At 39.5% G+C, this 14716-nt stretch overlaps 2 protein-coding genes across 5 annotated transcripts in view; one reads left to right on the top strand and one right to left on the bottom strand.

Moving 5' to 3' along the window:
• Positions 1–2239: 2239 nt before the first annotated feature.
• igfbp6b (insulin-like growth factor binding protein 6b) lies at positions 2240–11224 on the bottom strand. Of its 2 annotated transcripts, XM_028453006.1 has the most exons (7): positions 11149–11224; positions 9530–9753; positions 7661–7809; positions 6947–7442; positions 6490–6524; positions 5803–5922; positions 2240–4885 (listed from the first exon to the last, which is right to left on the bottom strand). In XM_028453006.1, the coding sequence occupies exons 4-7, from the start codon at positions 7281–7283 to the stop codon at positions 4772–4774; spliced, it is 606 nt and encodes a 201-aa protein (XP_028308807.1). In that variant the 5' UTR covers positions 7284–7442; positions 7661–7809; positions 9530–9753; positions 11149–11224; the 3' UTR covers positions 2240–4771. The 2 variants fall into 2 exon arrangements, with proteins under 2 accessions (XP_028308807.1, XP_028308806.1); XM_028453005.1 differs by lacking the exons at positions 7661–7809; positions 9530–9753; positions 11149–11224 and having other exon boundaries at positions 6947–7493.
• Positions 11225–11414: 190 nt separating this feature from the next.
• Positions 11415–14716, top strand: part of spryd3 (SPRY domain containing 3) — a 57135-nt gene continuing 53833 nt past the window's right edge. For 2 of the 3 annotated variants that reach the window (XM_028453280.1, XM_028453278.1), the window contains exon 1: positions 11415–11533. The gene's annotated coding sequence lies outside the window, so the exon portion shown is untranslated. The remainder of the gene's footprint in view (positions 11534–14716) is intronic. The other variant, XM_028453279.1, reaches the window with a different exon arrangement.

The raw sequence follows: 14716 nt of genomic DNA, 5'->3' as shown, positions 1-14716 counted from the left end.
GTTTTTTATATATTCATATCATTCTTACACTAAGAACACCTCCTACATTGTTCACCCAGATACAACCTTTACCTTTATAGTCTATATATATATTTCATTTATTTTTTAGTCACAAAAATCACCGCTATTGTTATAGTTCAGCGTCATCATGCACAACAATCTTTTTAGCACTGTCATTGCCATTTTACTTTCCCAAGTTGTTTTTTTTTAATTATGAAGTAGTATCTCATATTTATGACTTGGGATTTTTGTTATTATTTTACCATTCCTAGATGTTTTTCAGTTTTTTTTTTTTTTTTTAAACTCAGATGTTATTTTCTCTGGTCATTTTTATTTTCTCTGGTCTTTGGAGAGAGCAGACGTGTTTTCATTCGCTCCGATAACACGACCTTGGCTACAGCCTGAAAAATTGGGCCCAAGACTGAAGGAAAATGGTGAAAAAACCGCAGGGAGGCCCTTCAGAACCCAATTCGGGTTTGGAAGAGGTCAAGGAGATGATACGCAAGGGTCTACGAAACCTATCTGCCGAGATAAAGTCGTTGGAAAAGACGCTGGAAAACTCACTGGAAAACCTACAAAGCGAAGCAAAGGTACTGAAAGAAAAGAATGAAAGAAATGCTGAAGAGATAAAATTGTTGAACGCCAGGGTTGAAGAGTTGGAACAAAAGGAAAGAGAGAAAGATGTCATCATCACAGGCCTAAAGATAAAACCCAGTAGTTACGCGAGTGACGAAGAAACAAAATGGATTGAACAACAGGTCATTGACTACCTGGAGTCGAAGGACATTGTCCTGAACCCTGACAACATCAACTCCTGCCAAAGAAAAATGATAACAGAGCTGTAAAAATAACCTTCACGAATATGAAATTCAAAGGAGAACTACTGAAGCAAGGAAGAAAGCTGAAGGAAACGAAGGTTTTTATTAATGAAAGCCTGACAAAAAAAATGCAAGCATCGCATGGAAGGCACGCCAAATAAAAAAAGGAGGAAAGATTTTAAAGACGTGGACAAGGAACTGCAGGATTTACATCACACCACTGGGAGAAGAGAACGGAAAACCAATCCTCATCAAAACGATGGAAGACTTGAGAAAATACGAAGGATCCACCTAAACAACAACATTACTGATGGTAATCATGGATATGGACCCAGATCTATATAAACACTGGAAACAAAACTCAGACTGTGATTATTTTACGGAGACTGAATTAAATGTGGAAACCAAGAGTAAAAAAGGTCTGTCATTTATTCATTTCAATTACTAGGTGGTGGGGTGATTAAGGATTACATTAAATTTAAATTCAAAGTGTTTATTGTCATATGTGCAGTTAGAAACACGTTTTCCTGTACAATGAAATTGCTTATGAACTAAGATATAATAATGTGTTTATACAAGTTAAATCTAACAGTGGAAAATACAACACTGCCAATATAACTAACAACAGCTGGATTAACCTTGATGTAGAGACAAAACAAGCTGCAAACTTGTGTGTCCAAAAGAGACATTCCCGAGTGGTGACATTATGGATGAAAAGGGAAAAACCTTCCAAACACCTTCGAAAGAGGAACTATTCTTGAACTGGAGGAATGCTAACAACGTCTGGCAGGGAACAAGGCCAACACAAACAACGATAGAGAGGAGGAGGAATAAAAACAAGACAACACTGACTACAGATGAGAAAACACAAAAAAGGACTGTTCAGAACAACATGTAAATTTGCGATGGTAAAACAGGGGACGGGACCCAGATAAGCAAACTGCTTCTCTTGTCTCCTTTTTCGGCATGTACAAAAAAAAAAAAAAAAAAAAAAGCGAATGTAACCATGTCGGAAATAAACTGAATAAATAAAAAATAAAAAAATAAACTAAAGATGTTAAATTAACGATTAAAGGTAAATCAGTTTATAAAATTGAATATTCACAAGATTTGTGTCGTAGAATAATAAAGTAATAACATAGTATATGATGTGACATGTACATTTTAATTTATAATGAACAGCCAGGGTGCAGAAGTGTGGTCCTGGAGCGCTCCTGTCCTGCACGTTTAAGGTCTGGTCCCTTGTCCAAAAGTCCTGAATGTAATGATGGTATAGACAGCCTGATAAACATGCAGGACAGGAGCTCTCCAGGACCACACATGGCCACCCCTGGTGTACAGAATGTTTATGAAACAGAAACAATCGCCCTAAAAAACACACACAAGTCCAGGAGTTTTATTAATATATGTTTATTCTCCAGTTTTGTTATCATTGTGTTTATTTTCCTATTGGTAAATCTTACAGGCCCGTTTGTGCGTGGACCTTTGATCACGGTACACACACATCGGCACAAACAGAGCAACTCTAATCACACAGTTTTTATGACGGAGGGAAGCACTCCAACAAAGACTCATTTAAATCCTCTGTTTCTCCCACTTTGATCTGAGATTTAACATCATGATGTGTCGACGGAGAACGACAGTAAAACAGACATTCTCAGCTCTCAAAGAAACAAAGAACATAAATCAAAGGAAAGATTGAACATGAGAAAGACGTACAGCAGTTGAATGGAGCTCAGAGGATGAAATGTGACGACTTTTACCATAAAAGTGCCTTCATGGCACCAAACGAAACAACCTTAGTATTTAAATAAGAAACTGCTGACAATATAAAAATACATGGCACTGTACTGTAGTTTGTTAAATAAACCAACGGTTCATATATAAAATATTATATCGATGTGTATAAAAATATGCCTTACAACTTTTTGAAAAGAGATAACAGCCGTAAGCTTCAGGTGTGCTCGCCACTTAGAATCTAACGCACACACAAACAATGAACAGATTAGCATTAGCTTAGCACGCCATTTAGACCCAGAATGTCAACAGAAGCATCCAGAGTCACTACTACACCACCTCACATATATTCACATACTTTTATATTCTCAGATAAGATACTTGATGGAAATATAAACTCCAAAATAAATAATGAAAAAGAAAGGATGTGTTAGATGAAGGTATAGTACTGTTAAAGTTAGCCCCTCCCCCCAGATGTTTTACATCACATATCATTTTTTCTTCTGAACAGAGTTGAGTTTAATGCACAGAAAATATATAGTAAGGATGTATTGTACGTGTAATGAGCATCGACCCAAACACTCTTTATGAAGCTGTTGGATTTAAAATAATCAGTATTGGAATGTCCCTAAAAAAACACTGAATATTAATACTATATTATTATTATTATTATTTTTGACACTGGTATGTGGGCGGGGTTCCCTCAGCTGTACAGTTCTACTGTCTGGTGGGTTAGCGGGTGAAGAAGAGGACCAAAAATGGGAGGTGGCCAGTATGAGTCTCGTCCTACCAGCATCACTGTGGCTCCTCCTCCTGATTGGCTCCTCTGGTTCTACACATCAATGACTTGAAGCCTTGAAGACATGAACAGGTGAGGAACTTTCTTTAAAGATCTCAGGACTACATGGGTCAGGTGGTAGAGGGCGTCCTCTGATTGAGAGGTTGGGGGTTCAATCCCAGTCTATGCCTGTCAAAGTGTCCCTGAGCAAGACACTGAACCCTACGTTGCTCCTAATGGTCGACTAGCGCCTCGCATGGCAGCTCAGTCCCATTAAGTGAATGAACTGATATTTCGGTGTTGTAATATCTATCTATCGATCTATCAATCTATTTATCTAATAAACTGTGTGGATGTTTAATCCTGCCTTGGTGTTTTGTTTTATCAGTAATTATTGTTATTTGTCTTACTTGTTCTCTTTTGTCATGTTGTATTCTCTCTGTTTTTAACACCTTTTACACTCTGGGTTGCCTTTTAAAATCTAACCAGAGACACCAGATGAAAACTAGCCTCTTTTGGCTAAATCATTTACAGCATGTCTGTTCATTAATGTGCATTGTCCCCTTTAAATAATCAATGAATTCAATTCAAATTCAAGGATGTAGACTTTATTAAATCTCTGGTTGTTTCTCTGTAGTGTCTTTGGACTCAGTCAGGAACAAGTGAACCGATATTAATGTAGATGCTGTATTATTTCTAAGTTCTCCCTGACCTACTGTAACTGTTATAAAATGTTTTAGGAAAATCTTCGATTTTTATTGCATCACAAATCAGAATGCATATAAATCTTTAGACGCATATAATTATGTACTTTGTGGTCGTGCAAAACGTAAAGTTTTATGACATGGGTTCAGTGTTTTAACAGGGACTAAAGGGTGGACGTGCTCAGGGGTTCGTCATGTGCCAAGTTGAGTGTTTGGAAATGAACTAACCAGATTTTTTTAGTTGAAAACAGGAGCTAATGCTTGAGCAGAGAAGAGCTGTACTGGTGGTACATGATATGATAATAAACCAACATGCCTATGTTTGATATGTAAAACATCAGAGTTAGTGGGTGGACTTGAGATGGCACTGTACGATGATAGTGAGTGTATCTTTGGAGAGAGAGGGATGGAGGACAGGGATGATGTTTGCATTAAATCACCTGCTTTAACAGTATTTCAGCCACTGAGATCAAACACAGGCAGTGTCAGCTATCCTAAAGTCAACAGGAATGATAGAAATGTGCCAGGGCCAGAGTGGAGGGATACACACGGACTGTAGGGAGTGACGAGGCTGCTGAACTGTAGAGAGAACATGAAGTGGTTTCCATCCAGAGTGGTTCATCCCTGCTACCTTCAGTCCACGTGGTGTCAGACACCCTCTGCCCCTGTGCTCCTCCTCCATCACCTCCAGCTCCACCTCCTCTACCAGCTCCAGGCTCAGGACCAACGGGTCCTTACTCCCCGTCACAGGGTACAGAACCATCCTCGCTGGCACGTGAAGGCACCAGCGTACCAAACTCATCTACACACCAGCAGTGGCCACGCTGCATTCCTTTAGAGGAACGACACTGGGCAGAGAGAGAACAAGATGTTAATCATCATTAATCATCAATACGACACATTAACACGAAATTTAAGCTTATATTAAAGGTTGACCAACATGTTGACCTGATAACACAGCCCCGCCCCTCTGCTAAGGAAGCACTGATATGTGCTAAACTACGTACGGTTTAGTTCTGTTTATATAGTTCTTATTATATATTGCTGTGATTCATTTCGTCAGTTATAAATTCAATTTATCATTTCAGTATGGGACGTTTGGTTTGGTATTAAAGAATATTTGAATATTACACACAGACAGCACGATTAGCCTAGCCGCTAGCCTCTGATTATCAACCATTACGACCAACATAAAATCCATCGCCAGAATTTGAAGAAAGACCATGATTCAGGTCTATGTTTGAAAAGTCTATGAACATAAACTAGTAGATACAAACACATCACTCCACTGTGTAAGACTGGAACTTTACAGTAACGCCATTTTATCGGGACGTCACTAATACTTTTTACTTTATGGTGTTATTGCATTAATTTGAACCAATTCCTCTTCAGCCGGCTGCGATCTAGTCCTACATTTCATATGATACGTTTACCAAGACAAGTTTACATCTTCGAATGCTGAAGGTCATCCTCAAGGAGTGACGACAGAAACATGACTCATCGCTGGTATGGAGTTCCTTCACAGTGTTTGAGGTAAACAGCTTGGAATGCAAAGATAATACTGTCCAACGAAGAAAAAATCTCCTCAAGTTTTCTCATCCCTCACCTGAGAAGACGCCATAAAACTGACCACATTTGTAAGGAATAAGAAGCAGACGCTGCATAGATTGTTAGAAAAAGCCCTGAAAAAAGTGGAGGAACAGATCTAGTTTTCATACGTTTGTGTCAAAGGACATCCTACTATCCTATCTATTGCAGGTTTTACCTGCTTTCTCCTGTAGAAGCCACGTGTGTCACAGTTGGGGATATAGATGTCTCTGTCAGACTGGAACAGGGTCAGCTCTAGACCAATCAGGACGCTGTTCAGCAGTCTACGACACGGTGCCTGAAAAAAACAGAGGATGACTTTAAACGTCAGGGAGAGAGAGGAGCTCGCTCGCCCTCAGGTGACGGGGTTGGCTCAGATCAGATTCTCACACACACACGTTGATGTGGATCACAGAGGATTAAACACTGATGCAGAAACAGAAATCTGTGCGTTTATGTTCCTGTCAGATCTCACACTCTATTGTGTAGCATTATATAACGTATGTTACACAATTGTTGAGTTTTTCAGGTCAGTGATGGTTTGAACAGGATTTTATGTCACTTTGTGGATCAAATTGAGACGTTTCAGTCACTCCTTCAGCTCAGTGAAGGACAGAGATCAAACTTTCCTGATTCTCATCATGCTCAATTAGTTCTGCCGCATAGCAGCACACATCATGCACCATAATGCATGGCTCTGAAGTGTGTGTGTGTGTGTGTGTGTGTACATGCCACTGCAACACCTCAAACCGCACAGGATGGGATGCAGCTGAACGTACGACATACCCATCATCCTCTCTGTGATCTCATGCTGATCACATTCTAACATCCAAAGGTTGAAACCATAGAGACAGAATTGACTTACTTTTTCAATGTCACCACCGTGTGAGGGATGAGGACCTGAGGGAGACAACACGTCACAGTGAGTCAGGAATCAACGCCTCAGAGCGTGTGAAGCAAACATTCGACTCACACACACACATCTGAAAGAGGCCTTTTTAATCTGATTAAACATAGCTAATGTCCGTCATTCTGTCAGAGTTCAGTGCAGTGCCTGTGTTCCAACAGTAGAGGGAGTTCACTGACACATAAAGCAGATGTTCAGGATGTTCAGGATGTAGGTGACACTGTGACTCCTTCACATTCATCCTGTTTCTACACAGAAGAATCATTCTATTGGTCTGTGTCTCAGGCTCTGATTAACCTGTGTTGTGGGTTCAGATCCTGATGTGGGTCTAGATATGTGCTGTTCCTCAGCGCCTCATGTTCTACAGCGGGGGGGGGGGATGTCAGTGCGTGTGTCCATCAGTGTGAGGTCTTACCTGTGGGGCGGGGCCTCTCCGTGGGACTAGTCCTGCTGTGCTTGGCGCAGAGCCCTCGTCCCTGTAGCAGAGCCTGCAGGGGGCTGTGGTCCCGGGGAGGGGGCATACAGCGGAGTCCCCGACCACAGCTCAGGGTGTAGATGCCGCAGGGCTCACCCTGCGCCAGCGCCGTGGTGCTGCCGGCACCGTGGTGGTCCCTGGGGGGCCGACCCACCCCCAGCGGATCCTTGCAGGAGGGACAGACCTTGAAGGGGCCCAGACGGCTCCCCCAGGTCCAAGATCCGCAGTGAGCGACCAGCAGTACCAGCACCGCCGCTAAGTTATAGAGGAGAGGCATCTTCTGTTCCTGAGCAGGTCTGAGGTTCCCCCCCGTACCTCTGTCAGTTTAATGTGGCTGATGCTATTTCTGGATGTGTCCCCCCCTTTCTGGCTCAGGATCAGTATTCTTCACGTTCCCGTACAGTAGTCTTCGTCAGTCTTCCTCAAGCTCAGTCCCCTGCAGTGGAGGAGAAGAATGGAGATGGAGACACACGCACAGCAGCAGCTTTTAAAGATCTGAAAGGCGGTGGTAGAGAGAGAGAGAGAGAGAGAGAGAGAGAGAGAGAGAGAGGGAGAGAGAGCACACATTATGACACCTTCAGGGGCTGGAACTCAGAGAGAGAGTGAGTGAGTGTGGGGGGTGGATTATTAGATCAAGTCAGAAAGCATCCAAACCTTTACGTCCACCTTCTTTCACTCCTTTCTTTCTTTCATTCATCATCACACTGACCGTGGTCACGTCTGAATCCTTTCCACGTCCTGGTGGATGTCACAGACCTTTTCCTTTAGAGCGTTCTCCATGGTAACAAACGTTCCTCCAGGCTCTGCAGCGACAGAAAGGAAAATGTCCATCTCCCTCACCTGCAGCACTCTCACCTCTCAAAGTTTGTAGAATAACACGTATAAAACTCATCTGTTCAACACTGTTAAACTAATCTCAACTGTAGTAATTCCAGTAAGATTATTTTTGGAATAATATGTTAAGGTTTCATTTATTTCTTAGGAAATCCACTTTAATACCTGACATGAAACTTCGAAGGAAACATCAAAGCAATCAGCAGATGCCTGACGAAGACTGTCAGTTGACATATCAAAACGTATCAGGAAATAAAAATGGATTTCCTAAGGAACAGTAGTCTGAATAAATGAAACCTTAACAAATGAACTTTATCTGCTTTCTCACTCTCTGAGCATCTCTACCGTTCTTTTGGTTTCTGTTACATTTGTCGACACAAAATCTGGTTCACGGAGATCAAGAAGAAGAAGTGAGATGATTTCCATTTCCAAGCACAAGGGTGATGTCCAAATATGCAACAACTACAGATCAATCAAGTTGATCAGTGAGGTCATGACACTATAGACTGCGGAGGTCTGACAGCAGTGTGGTGTGCTGTCAATCACACACAGCTTTAAAAAACAGATGAAATGTCTTCATCCAATAGGAACTGGATTTTAAAAAGTATGTAAACAGGTTCGTTCAGCTGGAATCAGATTTTTAGCTTGATTAATACAATCAAAACTGTGATCAAAAATCGAGCTAATAGTACATGTAGCACACTAGCTTGACAGGAACCAGAAACTGTGTTCTGCACATGCACCACCCTCTCTATGGGAGACTAAGATTACATAACTTCTGGAAAAAACAGAAGATCTTGGAGGTCGAGAAGCAGAAAAAAGCCAATGTCATGCTGCTGCAGCTAAAGGGCATCTGAAAAAACAAGGTTTGGGTTAGCTTAGCGTGTAGCAACGAGTCTCACACATTTGGGCTAGGTTAGCATATAGCAATTAGTTCCACACGTTTCGGTTAGCTTACCACTTAGCAACGAGTGCGACATGTTTGGGTTAGCTAAGCATGTCGCAACGAGTTTCACACATTTGGGTTAGCTTAGCTAATAGCAACAAGTCCCAAATGTTTGAGTTAGCTTACCACGTAGCAACGAGTCACATACATTTGGATTAATTAAGCATGTAGCAAAGAGTCCCACATGTTTGGGTTAGTTTACCACGTAGTAAGGAGTCCCAAATGTTTGGGTTAGCTTAGCATGTAGCAACGAGTCCCACACATTTCTTTTAGCTTAGCATGTAGCAGCCAGTCCCACACTTTTGGGTTAGCTTAGCATGTAGCAACGAGTCCCACACATTTCTTTTAGCTTAGCATGTAGCAGCCAGTCCCACACTTTTGGGTTAGCTTAGCATGTAGCAATAGGTTGCACAAGTTTGAGTTAGCTTAGCATGTAGCAATGCTCGGTCAATTGATTATGTGTAAGATAATTAATTATTGTACATCCCTAATATCTGGATCTTGAAAATAAATCTGCCACAAAAGGTAGAACAATTTGCATTGATTTCTTTAAACATGAATGTAATTAAATACATAAATTAAACACAAATGAAAAACAAAAAATAAACAGTATTATATGTAATCCTTTTTGCTGAGGCATTGATGGATACTGTAAGATGTTGTGGGGTCAGAGGTGAATGGATGAAGCTGATCACATTAATAATCAGTCTGTTGCTCTGATTAATCCTGACGGTAGAAATCACCTGTTGTCCTGTGTTCCTATCGGTCCACGAGAGGTTGTTCCCACATATCTGCAGAATGTTCCAACACACTTGCCAGACCAATGGGGGCCAATGGGGGTTCTCTTTTCCACACAGATGTCGAGTGTTGGTTTTTCTTCCTCAGGCAGATCCACGGCTTCCTCCAAAGATCATGTGTTTCACAGCTGTTTCACTGCTGCTTTCCACACATCAACCAACGACCTAATCTGTGAACGTCATCAATTGTTTCTATTTGGGACAGTGGATTAAAGGGATCACTTACTGCCAGTTCTAAGAGTTGTTCAATGAAGTGAATGATACATGTTTGAGACTAAACGATCAACTGACCACGATGCTGGAAAATATAAATAATATTAATAATTTAAAGAGTCATTTGAAAAATGGGGCCCCTTGGCACATACGGAGTAATGGGCCCCATTCATATATTGGTATGTGTCAATGATTCAGTACCACCAACTGTAGCATAATTTGACTGACAAAAACGGCATAATCATAATTTACATTGAATTACCTTTGAAACGATATATCACACAACTATGTTCCCATAAATCTGGAAATTACTGGAAATGGGGGGTGGGCCCCCGAGCCCCAGTTAAAAAAAGGGCCCCGAGTATCTCATCATATTCTTTCTTAGTGTATTTATACCAAACTGTATTCCAATCTGACGATAACTAACGGAGGAGTAGTCGTTTGAAAAATGGGGCCCCATGACACGTACGGGGTAATGGGCCCCATTTATATGTGCTAATGATTCGGTACCACCAATCGTTGTAGTATATGACTCGCAAATAAATGAGAAATGAACCTTCATTTATTTTTTTTTTCTTGTGGCCCCAAATCGAAAATCGGGCTCCGAGCATCGATGCGTACACACCCATAGATAATAGCTACCAAATATCAGTCAGATCCGTTCATAAATAACAGAGTAGTGATTTTAACTAGTGTACACAACAAGAACAACAACAAAGTGAGGGCGTTTTCAGTCTGGTGGAAAAGTGGTGGAAAGTGTTTATAAGTGCTGAAAATGTCTTGTAAGTGGAAAAAATGTGCAGAAAAGTCATTGAGATGTGATGTAGAAGTGTCAGAAATGGGAGTAATGTAGCAAAAATACATTAAAAAGAGCAAAAATATGTCAAGAAAAAGTGATGAAAAATGTTAAAATATGATGAGTTTGGTATAGTTGCAGAAAAATGTTTAATTGGCTCAAATTGTTCAGAAAATATTCTTCATTTCTTAAAGGCATCTGGCGACCCCTTCCCAGTGTCTCACGATCCCAAATGGGATTCCGACCCCAAGGTTGAGAACCCCTGGTGTAAAGGGCCGGCTTTGGCCCCTGGGCCTGGAGTTTGACACGTTTTTATGGGTTTTTCTGTGTTGCCTTCCGTAGTTTTTATGTTACACTTTTTCAGTAAATGTCGCCACTGCGGGATGAATAAAGAATATCTACTCCACATGTGTGGTAAGGCATTAAAACATGACCAAGGCATGAAAACAATAAATTAAATCATTGTGTTCCACAATATCAGTAAACCTAGCAAACACTGTATATTCTCTCCTAATAATTATTGTCATTAACAATGCTTTTACTCTTTACATGTTACCGAATGGGAGCTCCGACATCAGGCAGCCTTTGTCACGTGTGGGAGGTCAGAAAATCCACAGTTCCGAGTTTTCTGTGAGGGAATATAAACTAATATAAATACATATGAACTATAAACACTATCAGTGGGATTCGAATCCTCGGCAATGAATGCGCCACGTTTGGCTGTTTCAAAAAAAACGTGTTGGGTTGTAATAAAATACCAACTGGTGATTGGCTGGTTGCGGTCTAGTCGTGATTGGTCGGAGGATGACGGCGCCTTGACGTCATTGTAGCGCGCTGAAGCTCGCTGCCCAAAGCTCGGTGACCAAAGCTAAACTATCTGACTCCCTTAATGGCTGACGGACCGCAGTTTGCTGATTCCTCATCCACCGGACGTTTCAAAGGTAAACACACACCGGCACAGCGTCACTGTCACACCGGGGAAAGCCTGAGCTGTTACCGGCAACGGAAGAACTGTTTGTCACACCGACATCCGCTCAAAGCTAAAGCTAACGATGGTCATAGGTTACCTTAGCGACCGCAGTGAATGACCTAACAGTGGTAGTTTCATCACTTTGGTTTTTATAACAAAGACACTCCACCGTTTTTAATACATTTAAAGACTGAAATGTAAAGTAAACGCTTTGTGAGAATAAATTACCTTTAGCTAGCGTTAGCATGGAATCACTGCAGATGTAAACATTGACACGCCCCCTCCGCTTTGGGACTGTAGCGGTTTGACAGTTTACATATAAACTCACTGGTTCATATTAACACGAAAAAGAACGTAAAGAAGGTCAGACTGACATTTATATGTGAGAAATTAAAGCTTTAAATGTACAATAATGTGTGTTAATTTAAATCTGCAGATGACATGCCTGATTTGACTCTTTATCCATCATGTGTGCAATATTTGTTTTGCAAATCTTTACTAATTTCTGTGACCTAGTATTTTATATTTATTATCCTTTTTATTTTTATCTGAATATTTTCAATCAATATTCCAATGTAATCGTAACATTAATTATTGACGTGGACAAGAAACTGCAGGATTTACATCACACCACTGGGAGAAGAGAACGGAAAACCAATATTCATCAAAACGATGGAAGACTTGGGAAAATACGAAGGATCCACCTAAACAACAACATTACTGATGGTAATCATGGATATGGACCCAGATCAATATAAACACTGGAAACAAGACTCAGACTGTGCTTACTTTACAGACATTGAATTCAATGTGGAAACCAAGAGTAAAAAAGGTCTGTCACTTATTCATTTCAATTGTCATAGTATGTATGCAAATTTTGAACACATTACAACCTGTACAACCTTGTACAAGTTTGAAATAATAGCACTGTCAGAAACTTGGCTAAATGAACAAAAAGGTATGAAATTTAAGGATATAAATTTGTCTGTAAGAACAGATTATATAAACCAGGTGGTGGGGTGGCATTATACATAAAAGATAACAATGAAATTGAGATACTAGAATCGATGAGTACAACTGTGGAGGAGTAATGGAATGTGTAACAGTAAAAATAACGAGACCAAAGGGAGAGAAGATATTAATCTGCTGTTTGTATCGAGCTCCTGATTGTAAAATAGACCTATTTAATGAGAACCTAACCAAAATAATAGAAAAGGCTAAACACAAGAACATATTGATCTGTGGAGACTTCAATATAAACATTCTAAATCCCTTGAAAAACACACACATCGAAGACTTTACTAATTACATGTACACAAATGGACTAAAGCCTCTTATAACGAAACCAACTAGAATCAATAAACGCAGCTCAACACTGATAGATAACATCTTAACAAACATACAAAATTCAGATCTAACCAATGGAATATTAATAAATGACATCTCTGACCATCTACCAATATTTATCATATTTAATACTAACGACAACATCTACCTAGAAACACTAGAACCAAAAACATACAAAAGACTGGAAGGAGAAAAACAACTAGAAAACTTTAAACAACAGATAAGAAAAGAAACGTAGAAGGAGGTTTACACAAAACAAGATGTGAACAGAGCATATGACACATTCACTGACATAATAACTACAATATATGATAAATGCTGCCCTTTGAAACAAATAACAATCAAACGTAAGACAAACACAATACCATGGATTGATAAAAAAATTAGCAAACGCATGCAAAAAAAAAATACATTATATAAAAAATATCTTAAAGACAAAACATTGAAAACAAAACTATGATACAAAAAATACAGATACAAAGTCAACACTCTCCTAAGAGAAAAAAAGAGAATATTATGAAAAATATTTTAATGGAATGCAATTAAGAAAAAAATTGCAGAAGAACTTAATTTCTTCATAAATATTGGAATGGAGACTGGGAGAGGAATATATCAACATCCAACACTTAAATGGAACCATTTTGACAGTGAGAATATAGAGAATGATAAGTATTTAACACTTGAAGAAGTAACGGAAGCAGAGGTGAAAGCAATCATTACAAACTGTAATTAAAAAAAATCCAGAGACGTTAATAATCTAACTATGAGTCTACTAAAAACTATAACAGCTGAAATAACACCACCACTAACATATATCAGCAATCTCTCATTCAAAAATGGTATTTTCCCAGACCAAATGAAAATCGCAAAAATCAGACTGATCCACAATAGTGGAGACAAACGAGATTTCACCAATTATCGACCTATTTCAATATTACCGCAATTATCGAAAATTCTAGAAAAAACTGTTCATGAAAAGGCTGGAGAAATTCATAGAAGAGAATAATATATTAAACGAAGGCCAATATGGGTTCAGAAAAGGACGTTCAACAGCAATGGCTATAACTGATACCACGGGAAATATAAGAGATGCATTAGAAAATAATTTATATGTATTCGGCATTTTTTTGGACCTTAAAACAGCATTTGACACAATAAACCACGATATTCTGGAGGAAAAACTTCAAAACTACAGCATTAGGCACAACGCCTTAAACTGGATTAAAAGTTATATGAGAAATAAGAGACAATATGTGGACTTTGAACAAAACATATCAATATGCCAAACCATACAATGTGGTGTGCCACAGGGTTCAATTTTTGGGCCAAAACTGTTCATTCTATATATAAACGACATTTTCAAAGTCTCAAATTGCCTTAAACTAACGTTGTTTGGACGACACAACCATCCTATGTTCAGGTAAAGACATTAAAACTCTAATAGAAATGACGAATGAGGAACTATCAATAATCCAAACATGGCTCAATGTAAATAAACTAGCCCTAAACGTCAGCAAAACAAAATTCATCAGCTTTGGAAATAAAAAAATAACAGAAAATATTAGACTGAAACTAGACATGGATATAATTGAACAAGTAAAAGAATATAGAGCACTAGGAGTGTGGATAGATGAGAAACTGACCTGGAAAAAACACATACAAGTAGTTAAAAACAAAGTTGCTAAAAGCAGCTTCATCCTATGGAAATTACAACAAATACTACAAACCACATCACTGAAGACAATCTATTCTTCCCTTGTTGGGTCACATTTAAATTACTGCTCAGAAATCTGGGGAAACACCTACA

Source organism: Gouania willdenowi, chromosome 7 (assembly GCF_900634775.1).
Source record: "Gouania willdenowi chromosome 7, fGouWil2.1, whole genome shotgun sequence".
NCBI lineage: Eukaryota > Metazoa > Chordata > Actinopteri > Blenniiformes > Gobiesocidae > Gouania > Gouania willdenowi.
Note: the sequence above shows the minus strand (reverse complement) of the source record. Positions and strands in the feature narration are given on the sequence as shown.

Bases quoted from the DNA above. Each gene is read 5' to 3' on its own strand.
- igfbp6b (XM_028453006.1), bottom strand. From the start codon at position 7,283: ATGCCTCTCCTCTATAACTTAGCGGCGGTGCTGGTACTGCTGGTCGCT. The intron at 5,923-6,489 runs GTAAGTCAATTC...TGTTTTTTTCAG, and splicing joins ACGGTGGTGACATTGAAAAA to GCACCGTGTCGTAGACTGCT. The intron at 4,886-5,802 runs GTAAAACCTGCA...CTCTCTGCCCAG, and splicing joins GCTTCTACAGGAGAAAGCAG to TGTCGTTCCTCTAAAGGAAT.